The following is a 14,468-nucleotide window of genomic DNA, read 5'->3' as shown; positions in this document are numbered from 1 at the left end:
ACAAATGTGAGGTAATGCATTTTGGAAGATCTAATACAGGTGGGAAGTATACAGTAATTGGCAGAACCCTTAGGAGTATTGACAGGCAGAGAGATCTGGGCGTCCAGGTCCACAGGTCACTGAAAGTGGCAACGCAGGTGGATAAGGTAGTCAAGAAGGCATACGGCATGCTTGCCTTCATCGGTCGGGGCATAGAGTATAGAAATTGGCAAGTCATGCTGCAGCTGTACAGAACCACACTTAGGCCACATTTAGAATATTGCGTGCAATTCTGGTCGCCACACTACCAGAAGGACGTGGAGGCTTTGGAGAGGGTACAGAGGAGGTTTACCAGGATGTTGCCTGGTTTGGAGGGCATTAGCTATGAGGAGAGGTTGGATAAACTCGGATTGTTTTCACTGGAACGACGGAGGTGGAGGGGCAACATGATAGAGGTTTACAAAGTTATGAGTGGCATGGACAGAGTGGATAGTCAGAAGCTTTTTTCCCAGGGTGGAAGAGTCAGTTACTAGGGGACATAGGTTTAAGGTGAGAGGGGCAAAGTTTAGAGGGGATGTGCGAGGCAGGTTCTTTACACAGAGGGTGGTGAGTGCCTGGAACTTGCTACTGGGGGAGGTGATGGAAGCAGGTACGATAGCGACGTTTAAGAGGCATCTTGACAAATACATGAATAGGATGGGAATAGAGGGATACGGTCCCCGGAAGTGTAGAAGGTGTTAGTTTAGGCAGGCATCAAGATCGGTGCAGGCTTGGAGGGCCGAATGGCCTGTTCCTGTGCTGTACTGTTCTTTGTTCTTTGTCAATGCTAGGGCTGAAATTATTACTGAGTTAAACATCCCCAGTGCCTTGAAATGATATTGTGTGATGTTAATGGCCAATTGCTCATTTTCAAATTTAATTTCTGTTTTTCTAAAGATAGTGAGTGTTTGTCAAAGTAGCAAACATCGCGAAATGGCATTTCAGTGCAGTAGTGTCTACAAATGTTACTCTTGGTACAGTGGTATCTTTAGATGCTCCCCAGGTCCAGTGTTGTCTGCAGATGTCACTCCCAGTCCAGAAATGTCTGCAGATGTTAATCCCAATACAGTGATGTCTGCAGATGTTACTCCTCGTACAGTGTTGTCTGCAGATGTCACTCCCAGCACAGTGGTGTCTGCAGATGTCACTCCCAGTACAGGGATATCTGCAGATGTTAATCTCAATACAGTGATGTCTGCAGATGTTACTCCCCGTACAGTGTTGTCTGCAGATGTCACTCCCAGCACAGTGGTGTCTGCAGATGTCACTCCCAGTACAGGGATATCTGCAGATGTTAATCCCAATACAGTGATGTCTGCAGATGTTACTCCTCGTCCAGTGTTGTCTGCAGATGTCAACTCCCAGCACAGTGGTGTCTGCAGATGTCACTCCCAGTACAGGGATATCTGCAGATGTTAATCCCAATACAGTGATGTCTGCAGATGTTACTCCCCGTACAGTGTTGTCTGCAGATGTCAGTCCCAGTACAGGGATATCTGCAGATGTTAATCCCAATACAGTGATGTCTGCAGATGTTACTCCTCGTACAGTGTTGTCTGCAGATGTTAATCCCAGTACAGTGGTGTCTGCAGATGTTAATCCCGATACAATGGTATCTGAAGATGTCACTCCCAGTACAGTGGTGTCTGCAGATGTTCATCCCGATACAGTGGTGTCTGAAGATGTCACTGCCAGTACAGTGGTGTCTGCAGATGTTAATCCCAATACAGTGGTGTCTGCAGATGTTACTCCTCGTACAGTGTTGTCTGCAGATGTTAATCCCAGTACAGTGGTGTCTGCAGATGTTCATCCCGATACAGTGGTGTCTGAAGATGTCACTGCCAGTACAGTGGTGTCTGCAGATGTTAATCCCAATACAGTGATGTCTGCAGATGTTACTCCTCGTACAGTGTTGTCTGCAGATGTTAATCCCAGTACAGTGGTGTCTGCAGATGTTCATCCCGATACAGTGGTGTCTGAAGATGTCACTGCCAGTACAGTGGTGTCTGCAGATGTTAATCCCAATACAGTGATGTCTGCAGATGTTACTCCTCGTACAGTGTTGTCTGCAGATGTTAATCCCAGTACAGTGGTGTCTGCAGATGTTAATCCCGATACAATGGTATCTGAAGATGTCACTCCCAGTACAGTGGTGTCTGCAGATGTTCATCCCGATACAGTGGTGTCTGAAGATGTCACTGCCAGTACAGTGGTGTCTGCAGATGTTAATCCCAATACAGTGGTGTCTGCAGATGTTAATCCCGATACAGTGGTGTCTGCAGATGTTAAACCCGATACAGTGTTGTCTGCAGATGTTAATCCCAGTACAGTGTTGTCTGCAGATGTTAATCCCAGTACAGTGGTGTCTGCAGATGTTAATCCCAGTACAGTGTTGTCTGCAGATGTCACTCTCAGTACAGTGTTGTCTGCAGATGTTAATCCCGATACAGTGGTGTCTGCAGATGTTAATCCCAGTACAGTGTTGTCTGCAGATGTTAATCCCGATACAGTGGTGTCTGCAGATGTCACTCTCAGTACAGTGTTGTCTGAAGATGTCACTCTCAGTACAGTGGTGTCTGCAGATGTTAATCCCGATACAGTGGTTTCTGCAGATGTTAATCCCGATACAGTGGTGTCTGAAGATGCCACTTCCAGTACAGTGGTGTCTGCAACTGTAGCTCCTGGAACAACAGAATCGCTGGGTAAGATCCCCAGCACTATGGCAATAACTTTACAGTTCTGCGCTGTTTGACTTGCAAATTATGAATGCGGCATGTGATGATACCAAACTTAATATACATGCAGCACAATAAAAGCCTAATGAACTGACAGTATTTGTCACAATAAAAGCTTGGGGTGTGCTGATTTCTCTGTGTTCCAGCATGAACGCTCTGTGCCTGTTGCCTCTTGTCCTGTTTTTGAGTTGCCGTCAGGTTGGTTCTCAGTGCTCGGTGACAAGATATGTGTCATATGTGGAGAAGGAAGAATGCAGCTACTGTATGGCCATCAACACCACCATCTGTGCTGGCTTCTGCATGTCGCGGGTAAGCTACAGAAATAAGGGCATAGTTTATACAATTCAACATCTAATGTTAATATGGCTTTTTATAGATACCTACCCTTTAAATATAGGCAATGCTTCATCTGTTGCCTGTCCATGGTCACTGCAACAACTACTTGCATTTATATAACATCTTTACCATCCCCGATGCTTCACAAAAATTTACACCAGTCAAAGAATTAGGAAACATACGAAGGCAAAAAAATCAGAAAGGGAGATGAGGAATCATTTTCTTTAAAGTGAGTTATGATGATCTGGAACACGCTGCCTGAAAGGGTGGTGGAAGCAGATTCAATGTTAACTTTCAAAAGAGATTTGGATAAATACTTGAAAAGGAAAAATTTGCAGGGCTATAGGGAAAGAGCAGGGTAGTGGTACTAATTGGATAGCTCTTTCAAATGGCTGAATGGCCTCCTTCTGTGCTGTATCATTCTATGACAATAAGACGGGTGATGGCTGTTTTGTAAGTCCTATGTAATAAATGTAACCTAGACTATAATACAATAATATTATGGATATAAGGAAGTAGTTAGCCAAGGGGCATTAAGAGTTAAACGCATAATGTTGAACTTGCTCCCACCCAACATAAAAGCCCGAATGGAGGAGAACCCTGTATTCACAGCGGAACTCTGGTCTCCACTCACTGGGTTTGCCTGGACTGGGGCTCCTATTATTCCCCTGACTCACGGAATGCAAACCTGAGCTAGTGGTCATTCCGTCCAGACTCATGGAGGTTAATCCAGTACTTAAGAGACCAGATTCTAGTCTTCACTTGCTGGGACTGTTGCGGAGTGGGACGCGAATACCTTCGCCCTCTGACTCCGAGGCGAGTATGCTACTCACTGAGCCATGGTTGACCCCCCCACACAGGATAATGGTGTTGACAATTGGGAGTATGGGGAAGGTGATAGCAGCCACTAATTTCAAATCATTTTCCAGAAAGTGAGAATGTATTTGGGGTGCAAAGCATTGCCGTAGATGATGAATTATGTTGTATTATTATAGGATGTCAACACAAAATCGCTGCTACCAAAGATTGCTCTAATCCAGAGGGTCTGCACCTACCAAGATGTCAAGTACATTTCCATCAAGCTCCCTGGATGTCCCGCAGACGTTGATCCTTTTTACAGGTTCCCAGTGATCTTAAGCTGTGTGTGCAGCCAGTGTGCAACTGATACCACGGACTGCGTCAATGGAATTGACCCTCCTTTCTACTGCACTAAACCACAATGGAGCATCCCTGCATCCCGCTCCCGCATCCTTTTACTGTCAGGCAACGCATAGGAACAGGAGGAGACCATTCCATCCTGTTCCTCCATTTCATTAGCTCATGGCCAATCTGTATCTTCTTGTTTCCATAGCCCTTAAGAACCTTGCTTAACAAAAATCTATCAACCTCAGTTGTAGAATTTTCAATTGACCTCTCACTCCACCCCCAACAGCTACCCTACAGCGAGAGCGTTCCAGATTTCCACTACCCTTTGTGCAAAGAAGTGCTTCCTGACATCACCCTGAATGACCCAGCTCTAATTTTAAGATTATAGCCTCTTGTTCTGGAATTCCCCTTAAGCCAAATAAAACCCAAATCGTGATTTCCAGTCAGCTGCTGAAAATCATTTCCATGCTGTTTCAAATCCATATTATATTTAAAAATCTTGTATATTTACATATCTTGTATATTCACAGTTCCCAGCCACAAACTTTGCTTCCCGTTGACATAAAAAAATGACCAAAAATCATGGCAACATTTAACATTGAAAAGGTCTATGTCATTGGTTATAATGGGAATTCCTTATGTAAACAGGGCCCTGTGACACTATAGATGTGGCTGTGGCCACTAGGTGACAGTATAGTTCCATTTCTCCCTGCACCACTATATCCTTTGACAGCCTCTTCAGCAATGAGAGATTTACTAGTATATAATAAAATATAAACTAACAATTTGTAAAATTCAAGATGAACAATACTTGTACTTTATGAAGAAATGCAAAAATTATTTAAAGCCAGTCTAGAGAGTTTTGGAAACACTTTAGCCAAGTGTGATTAATATCTGGTAATAGAATTTAGTTCATAGATTACAGTTACTTTTAAAGAAAAATGTTGACTCTGGGAGATTGTCTGAGGGATACAGAGATAACTTTGCATTGAATTGTTGTCTGTGCTTGTGCAGCTATTATACTTACTTCTTCAAGTAATCTTTTGTTGCAATCTTTGTTTCTTAAATTTGTTTCTGATCTGAAGTTATATCTGACATGCTTCAAAATTCATGAGATCTTTTGTTATTGTTTGTGCAAAGTTTTCTGACTGCCCCCAATAAACTGAATTCAAAAACAAAGTATGATCTACTGTCATTTCTGAATGTCCTAACAAGACAGTCACACAATCATATTCTGCTGAGTAATTCCCTCATTATGAGAGAAATTCAGTTCCCTGTCATCTGTGACTTTTGAGTCTGGTTACACATTTTAAATACAGGTTAAAAATGAGGGTTCCCTCTATGCAGGATGACTCAGGCTGCTTCACAACAAAGGAATGATTTCTGAAGTGCAGGTACTACTGTTATAGAGGAAAATACAGTCAATTTGTACCCAGAAAGATCCCACAAACATCATCATCATTGGCAATCCCTCATGCTGAGGACGATTCTACGGGTCTCGCTAAGGGCTACGATGTCAATATCTTAGCATTGGAGCTCGCAGGCTACTATCATGGTTTGTCTCAGATTGTTCTGAATAATCCAAGACCTGATATTCCAGGATCCTATCTTGATTGTTTCTATGAGCTGTGACCGCTGATGGGTGATCCCACTGGATGCAGTTTTCCGGTTGGGTTTGGATTGAGGCAGGTGAGTTTTAGGGCATCTTTTCAAGCTCCTTCCTCTAGTGGAGTGAGCAGAGCTAATACTGAAGAGGGCTGCTCAGACACAGCTACTAACACCAAACCACCCTTCTGCCTCAATTAAGAGTGGAGAGGTTAATTAGTAACCGCTGCCTTTGTGTCAGGTTGTGACTTGTGTCCGAGATACCACGATCCTGCCCCTCTCAGCACTAGCTAATTGTCAAACAGTTTGAGGAGACAAGTAGAAGGGCCTGTGCATGATGTTATTTAGAGTGGGAGGCCTGTTGCACAGCAGATCTCACTATCTTGGCGGGACACTGCCTGGTTTCATTGATCAGGTGAATCTGGACAATTGAGGACAAGGCCCTGCTACAACATTTCATCTGCCTTCACAGCCATCAGCTGATCCATTGTTGAAGGATTTCGTTGTGGTAGGGCTAATTGAATGGTGTTCTTTGCTGGCCATGTCACAAGGTGCTGTAAAGTAGGTTTATGGGGTTTTTGAGTGATGTAGAGGCACCACCCTGCGGTCCGTTACTGCTTATTCATTAGAAGTCCTACTTATTTCACAGCTATCCTCCATATCTGGAGGTTGTTCTATCTGCCAGCCAGCAATGTGGTCGGGAGCTGCAGCTCACTAACATACAGCAAATGAATGAATGAGCAGCTAATTTACTGTCCTGCAGCGACAGGAATGTTGCCTGGGACAGTTCCCTACACTTTGCCAAATAGCTCTATATTCCTGAACAAGCCTGTGCTTTAAAGCTTAACAGCAGCTCTGTCAGTGTACCCTGGTAGTCACTGATGAAAATAGAGTTGTTGACTAATCAGAGCAATCACTTTCGATCAATGAGTCTACAATAGACCCAGACACGAGCCGAGGAGAACCCCAGTGTTGGTGAGCTTTGAGAACCATGATCCAAAGTCACCTGTTCCTCCCAAACATGCTACATTCACTACATGTCATGTCTCATGCTGACTGGTAATAAAGAACAGCTTTGTGACTGCACAAACTGCTTCTACACAAGACCCTTTTAGAGGATATTCCCATCTCATCAAAAAGACCATGTCCACACACAACAAAATCTGGGCAACATTCAGGTTTGGGCTGATAAGTGGCAAGTAACATGCCTCGCACCAGTGTGGCACAAAATGAACAGCTCCAACAAGAGAGAATCTAACCATTTCCCCTTGATGTCCAATGGCATTACCATCACTGAAAACCCCCAACCATCAACATCCTGCGGGGATTACCATTGACCAGAAACTTAACTGGACCAGCCATATAAATACTGTGGCTACAAGAGCAGGTCAGAGGCTGGGAATTCTGTGGCGAGTAACTCACCTCCTGATTCCCCAGTGCCTGTCCATCATCTACAAGGCACAAGTCAGGAGTGTGATAGAAGACACCATCCAGGACAAAGTAGCCCGCTTAATCAGCACCCCATCTGCAATCTTAAATATTCAATCCCTTCACCACTGACACACAGTGGTAGCAGTGTGTACCATCTACAAGATGCACTGCAGCAACTCACCAAGGGTCCTTCAACAGCACCTTCTAAACCTACAATCTCCATCTCGATCGACAAGGGCAGAAGACACATGGGACCACCATCTGCAAGTCCCTCTCCAAACCCACATCATCCTGACTTGGAAATATATCACCTTTCCTTCACTGTCACTGGGTCAAGATCCTGGAACTCCCTCCCTAACAGCACTGTGGGTGCACCTACACCACGTGTACTGCAGCGGTTCAAGAAGGCAGCTCACCACCACCTTCTCAAGGGCAATTAGCGATGGCCAACAATTGCTGGCCTTGCTCGCGAAGCTCACATCCCATGAACGAATAAAAAAAAGCTCGAGGTGGAAGTTCAGTGTCTAACCCACTGTTCCACTCAATTCTCTGCCCAATTTTCTCACAGTTCTCCTCTGCTCAGGAAATCAGTTAATTGCTCACTGCAGGTGCTTAAGTCTAATTGATGCATCTGCATTCACCACACCTAAAAACCATTACTTGAATGAAAAATAACCCTCTAAAAGCACAAAAATTACAGCCGTTTCATGCCAGCTGAGAGCTTTCAGTCTCAAACTGGAGATATTTGCATGACTGTAGCAAAATGGCTCACTTTAATCCACAGACTAATTACTAAATGGGACAGATTAATATTTAATCTGTGTGGCTGTATAAGCACATCACTGATCGGGATATAATTTATTCCACTGAGTACTGAACTACAGTCCCACTTGAAAATGCACCAACATTTCACTCACAATACCACGTTAAAAACAATATAAAAACTGGAACTCAATGTTTCAGTTACACAAAACAGAAGGATCAGAAAGTGCATTTCACTCCTATTGGCTACAGATTGCTGGAACATTTAATGATATGCACAAGCTCCCTCAAATCAAATTTTAAACAATCCCCTGGAAGTACGTCTATAGATTTTTGCTCCAGTGCAGTTAAATATTTATTCGGAACTTGTGAACCCCCAAAACTTTACCAAGCGAAAAATGAGGTCGGTGGGGGGGGGGGGGGGGGGGTAACATGTATCTGCACTGTACACTGGGTCCATATGTGATATATGCTGACATCACACAGCTGGAGTAAATTGAGTGCAAATTTCTATAATGCCTTCCACAACATCCCAAAGTGCTTTACAGCTATTCAAGTACTTTTGAGTAGTCACTGTTGTAATGTAGGAAACACGACGTCAAATTTGTGCACAGCAAGCTCCCATAAATAGCAATGAGATAATGACATTTTTGGGTGTTGTTGTTTGAAGAATAAATATTGTTCAGGATACTGGGGAGAATTCCTCTACTCTTCTTTGAATCTTTTACAACATCCACCTGAGACAGCAGGGTGACCCTCAGTTTAATACCACATCCGCAAAACAGACCCTCTGAGAGTGCAGCGCTCCCTCAGTACTGACCCTCCGACAGGGCAGAGCTCCCTCAGTAGTGACCCTCCAACAGGGCAGCGCTCCCTCAGTACTGCCCCTCCGACAGGGCAGAGCTCCCTCAGTACTGCCCCTCCGACAGGGCAGCGCTCCCTCAGTACTGCCCCTCCGACAGGGCAGAGTTCCCTCAGTACTGATCCTCTGACAGGGCAGAGTTCCCTCAGTACTGATCCTCTGACACTGCAGCACTCCCTCAGTACTGCCCCTCCGACAGTCGGGTTGGGTTGCTCTTCCGGGTCCGGCATTTGGGGTTGGGTCAGGGCGGACACAGTGACAGCCAGGACAACAAGGCAGGAAACTTGCATTTGGACTCCGCCCTAGGCTGCAGTGAGCGATTCCATCTATGGTACAGCACAAACTCTAATGTAATCAACGTTATTCTGGTGGTCGGGTCAGGACCGGGCGCAGGAATAAAAAAAATCAAAGGACTCGGGCTGGGTCAGATGTGGTTCTGTCAGGCTCGGGTCGGGTTGCACTTGCAGACCCGAGCAGGCCTTTAGTTGGAGGGGGGCAGTAATGAAATGAGGGGGTTAAAATTAGAAGTTATGTGAAAGATATCTTACGGCCATTGGACAAAAGATGGGACAGCAGAAAGTTTTCAATGTGATCATCAGTGACATTTTCCAAGCAATATTAAGCCATCCATAATGAGTTGAGTTCTTCACAAGAGGGCTGGAATACAAAGAGGAGGAAATGATGCTTCACTTGTACACAGCCTTGGTCAGACCCCATCTGGAGTAACTGTGTTCAGTTCTGGGCACCGCATCTCAGGAAGGATATACTAGCCTTGGACGCGGTGCAATGCAGACTCACTGAACGATACCGGGGCTAAACGGGTTAAATTAAGAGGGCAGGTTGTATAAAGTAGGCTGGTGTTCCCTCAAATATAGCAGGTTGAGGGTTGATCTAATTGAAGTGATTCGATTGGGTTGAGAGAGAGAAACTCTTTCCTCCGGTGGAGGAGTCCAGAACAAAGGAATTCCATTTTTAGAGGCATGTCAATTGGACTGAAATCAGGAAGCACTTTTTCACACAAAGGGTAGTGGAAATCTCTCCTCCAGATGGCTGTGGGTCAACTGAACTTTTCAGATTTGAATTCAGTAGATTTTCATTAGGCAAGGATATCGAGGGGCGAAGACAGGGTAAATGGAGTTTGAGGTACAGATCAGCAAGGATCTAGCCAGCTCACCACCACCTTCTCAAGGGCAATTAGGGATGGCCAATAAATGTTGGCCGAGCCAGCGACACTCTCATCCCATGAACAAAAGCAACTGAATGGTGCACAGGCTTGAGGGGCTGAATGGCCTCCTCTTGCCCCTATCTTCCTACAAATGCAGCATGACAGGAATGTTAACAGAACAGAAAAAGGAAAGGGAAGGAACAAAGGAATGGACATGAAGTGATTACTGGATGAAGTAACAGACTGTCTTAGTGAAGTCATAGAAAGAAACTAAAAATAATAAAGGGCATTAAACAGCGGACATGCGAGCAAGCTGAGGTAGTGAGGGGTGTCAGGAAAATGGGAGCAACAGAAAAGTCTGGGATGGGGTTTAAAAGTAGGATGGAAAATGCTGGCAAAAGACAGCGTGTTGCAGAATGGTCGGAGTCTGAAAAATTGACTGGTCTCTCCACGGACCAGCGTCCAGTATTTTGCTTTTTATTGGAGTCACGATTATTCTGAAAGGTACCCACAGATCATTAATGTTACTAAAGCTTTAAGTCTATATCTTCTCTCACAAAAAGGTTAAGAATAAGTAACAGCCGCTTGTTGTATATAAATAGATGCTATCCACAAAGCACCTTTTATTGGCAATCTTTTCTGGATAAACAGTACATTAAACTGCACCTCATATCAAATACTCCTGCACCACATTACAAATACCATGTTGGAAAAGGGAAACAACAAATGTCGGCATCAGAAGTGTTATTTCAGCTTCTATTATAAAATCCTCACAAACAAATGATTTAATTAAAACAGACGGTTTATTTTTCCATTTCACTCCACCATGGCCAAATCCTTCAGTGTGTTGCTTCGAGCCTTTTTTGCCTTGCAGCCTGGGAGAAGGACTTCAGTTTTTCTTTTCTTGGCTTCAGCTTTATTTTTGTGCTTTTTTATTTTCTTCCTTGCAGCAATGTCTGGGTTTGCAACCGTCTGTTTGAATGAAAACGGGAAAAGCATCAACATGGGGCAGTGTCGAACACATCGACGCAACACAGGCCCCCTACAGTACGGTAAAATGTCAACAAACTCATCTACCGATCACAAGTTCATACGAACATGCAAATTAGGAGCAGAAGTAGGCCATTCAGCCCCTCTAACCTGCTCCACCATTCAATAAAATCATGGCTGATCTGTTTCTGTCTCGAATTCCACACTCCCATCTACCCCCGATAACCTTTGATTCCCTTGCCAAACAAGAATCTATCTACCTCTGCCTTAAAAATATTCAATGACCCCGCCTCCACCACCTTCTGAGCAGAGAGTTTCAAAGTTGCACAACCCTCAGAGAAAGAATTTCTCCTCATCTTTGTCCTAAAAGGGCGACCCCTAATTTTAAAACAGTGCCCCCTAGTTCTGGACTCACCCACAAGAGGAAACATCTTTTCCACATGCACCTTGTCAAGACTGTTCAGGATCTTTTATACTTCAATCAAGTCTCCCCTCACTCTTCTAAACTCCAGTGAAAACAAGACCAGTCCGTCCAACCTTTCCTTGTTAAGCAACCCGTTCATTTCAGGTATCAATCTAGTAAACCTCCTCTGAACCGCCTCCAATGCATTCACATTATTAAGTAAGACTAAAACTGCACACAGTATTCGGGGGGGTGGGGGGGGGGGGGTGCGGATGGGTGTCACTGGCAAGGTCAGCAGTTATCATCATCCCTTGCACAACTGAGTGGCTTGCTGGGCCACTGCAGAGGGCAATTAAGAGTCAACCCAGTTGCTGTGGGGCTGGAGTCACATACAGATCCAGACTAGGTAAGGATGACCGATTTCCCTTGCTGAAGGATACTAAGAAACCAATTGGATTTTTATGACAATGCAACAGCTTCATGCTCACCAGCATTTTATTTATAAATTTTTCTTTGTAAACTTAATTCAAATTCTCAAACAGCCATGGTGGGATTTGAACTCATGTCCCCTAGATTTTTAACCCAGTAACGCACCCATGACACTACTATCCCCACCTTAATGTATTTCTCTGCCTTTTATTGTAAGAGATGGTTATCCATTCCCAATAAACAGGCTAATACCTGCATTATAATTGCAGACAGAGGAATGCTCTACAATTCCTCCAAGGATTGATGCTCCATCATCACTGACAGCAGTCTCTAACCTTACATTTGAGATACTACGCATTAAATGTAGGAAAAGGTAAACCCATTTACAAAGAACCAGCTTCCACCTAGCAAACGACTTGTATTTACATGGCGTCTGTTACAAGAGTTTTTTTTGTACTAAGAACTTAGAATTCTGTGTGTTTTAAAAAACAGATTTTGCTCAGTGACCATTGACCTGCCTGGAGAGAGAGAAAGACCCTCTCTGTAGAGGAAGACTGTATCTCTAGAGAAGAAACCCCTGTATGCCAGAGGTAGTAGATTCCTATTGCTTCCTGTCTCTGAAGAATCCCTGCATTAAGAGTTGTTCCTGTTGCCTCCTGTGTTTTGGGAAATCCTGAAATATAAAAAAAACTTCTACTGCTATACTGCTGTTGTGAAACCCAAGCAGACCTGTTGCTACACCCCTGCTAAAAGACCTACGTGAAGCCTGCTACAGACAAATTGCCTTGAATGCCTACCCATCAGAGACTGTGCATCAAACACGTCTGGAAAGACTTTGAGTGGCATCTGACTATTCAACTCTGGGATACCTCAAAATATCCTACCAGAACTTGACAAACTTAATTATTTTTTTTTCCTTTTTATTCCTAAGGAACAGCTGTAAACCAAAAACAAAAAATCCTTTTTCCCCAGTTAACCGGTTTTTGAATGTGTGTGTGTGTGCATGAGGGTTAGGAAGAATAAGGAGTTTATATAGATTTATCTCATTTATTGTTTAAGACTTAGTTTATTCATAAATACTTAATTTGTTGTTGATTAAAGAAACCTGGCTGATGTACTTTATTCCGGGGGACAAATAGAATAATTGGCTGTTTTTTGGTCGGTGGGAAAATTTATTGATATGCAATGACCCGTGCAGAAGTGGGACTGAATTAACAGTGCACTCCTCCCGCCTCGGTCGTAACACATCTTTAACAAAGTAAAACGTCGCGCGGTGCTTCACAGGAGCATTATCAAATAAAATTTGACATTGAGCCACGTAAGGAGATATTAGGGCGTGGCCAAAAGCTTGGGAAAGAGGTAGGTTTTTAAGGAGCATCTTAAAAGGAGGAAAGAGATGTAGAGAGGTTTAGGGAGGGAATTCCAGAGCTCAGGGCACGGGCAGCTGAAGGCATGACCGCCAATGGTGGGAAGGAGGAAACAGGGGACGCACAATATAGTTAAGTGTGAAGTGGTGCATTTTGCTGGGAAGGATAAGGAGGCCACATATTCCTTAGAAAATAAGGTAAATGGGGTAGAGGAGCAAGGATCTGGAGGTACGGACAGACAACTAAAAATAGCAACACAAGTTAATAAATTCAGAAAAAGAGCAAACAAGGTACTGGGGTTCACTTCCAGAGGAACAGAATTGACAAGTACAGAAGTTATGTTAAAACTTGTATAGGACTGAGGGCTGATAGAGGTCTTTAAGACTATGAAAGGGTAGAGTAGGGAAAACCGCAACTAGGGATCATAAATAAAAGATAGTTACCAATAAATCCAAAGGGAATTCATTAAAATGGTTAGCATGTGGAACTTACTACCAGATGGAGTAGTTGAGGTGAATAGCATAGATCCATTTAAGGGGAAGCTTGATAAACACTGGCCATAATCTTTCAATCCTCCTCATGACTGGAGAATTGCAAATGTTACACCCTTGTTCAAAAAAGGGTGCAAGGACAGGCCCAGTAACTACAAGCCAGTCAGTTAAACCTTGGTAGGGAAAAGGTATGGAAACAATAATTAGTGACTAAATTAACAGCCGCTTGGATAAATATGGAATGATTGAGGTAAGCCAGCATGGATTTGTTAAGGGCAAATCACGTTTTAATTAACTTGCTTGAATTTTTTGATGACTTAACAAAGAGGTTTGATGAAGATAATGCGGTTGATGTGGTGTACATGGACTTACAAAAGACATTTGATAAAGTGCCACATAATAAGCTTGTCAGTAAAGTTAGAGCGCGTGGAATAAATAGGACATTAGCAGTACGGATATGAAATTGGTGAGTGACAGGAAACAGAGTAGTTGTGATTGATTGTTTTTTTGGACTGGAGGAAGGTATATAATGGAGTTCCCCAAGGGTCGGTGTTGGGAACCCTGCTTTACTTGATATATATTAATGACCTAGACTTGGGTGTGCAGGGCACAATTTCAAAATTTGCAGATGGTACAAAACTTGGAAGTGTTGTGAACTGTAAGGAGGATAGTGATAGACTTCAAGAGGATGTATACAGGCTGGTGGAATCGTCAGACAAGTGGCAGAT

The 14,468-nt window shown here is 43.7% G+C and overlaps 1 protein-coding gene across 1 annotated transcript in view; it reads left to right on the top strand.

Annotated features, from left to right (window-relative positions):
- LOC137379334 (thyrotropin subunit beta-like) overlaps positions 1-12,825 on the top strand; it is a 35,729-nt gene extending 22,904 nt beyond the window's left edge. The window contains exons 3-7 of the mRNA XM_068050044.1: positions 2,900-3,062; positions 4,085-4,347; positions 5,645-5,790; positions 11,011-11,177; positions 12,814-12,825. Of these exons, the coding sequence (XP_067906145.1) occupies positions 2,901-3,062; positions 4,085-4,347; positions 5,645-5,790; positions 11,011-11,177; positions 12,814-12,825 (750 nt within the window). The 5' untranslated portion in view covers position 2,900. The remainder of the gene's footprint in view (positions 1-2,899; positions 3,063-4,084; positions 4,348-5,644; positions 5,791-11,010; positions 11,178-12,813) is intronic.
- Positions 12,826-14,468: the final 1,643 nt, after the last annotated feature.

Source organism: Heterodontus francisci, chromosome 18 (assembly GCF_036365525.1).
Source record: "Heterodontus francisci isolate sHetFra1 chromosome 18, sHetFra1.hap1, whole genome shotgun sequence".
Lineage (NCBI taxonomy): Eukaryota > Metazoa > Chordata > Chondrichthyes > Heterodontiformes > Heterodontidae > Heterodontus > Heterodontus francisci.
Note: the sequence above shows the minus strand (reverse complement) of the source record. Positions and strands in the feature narration are given on the sequence as shown.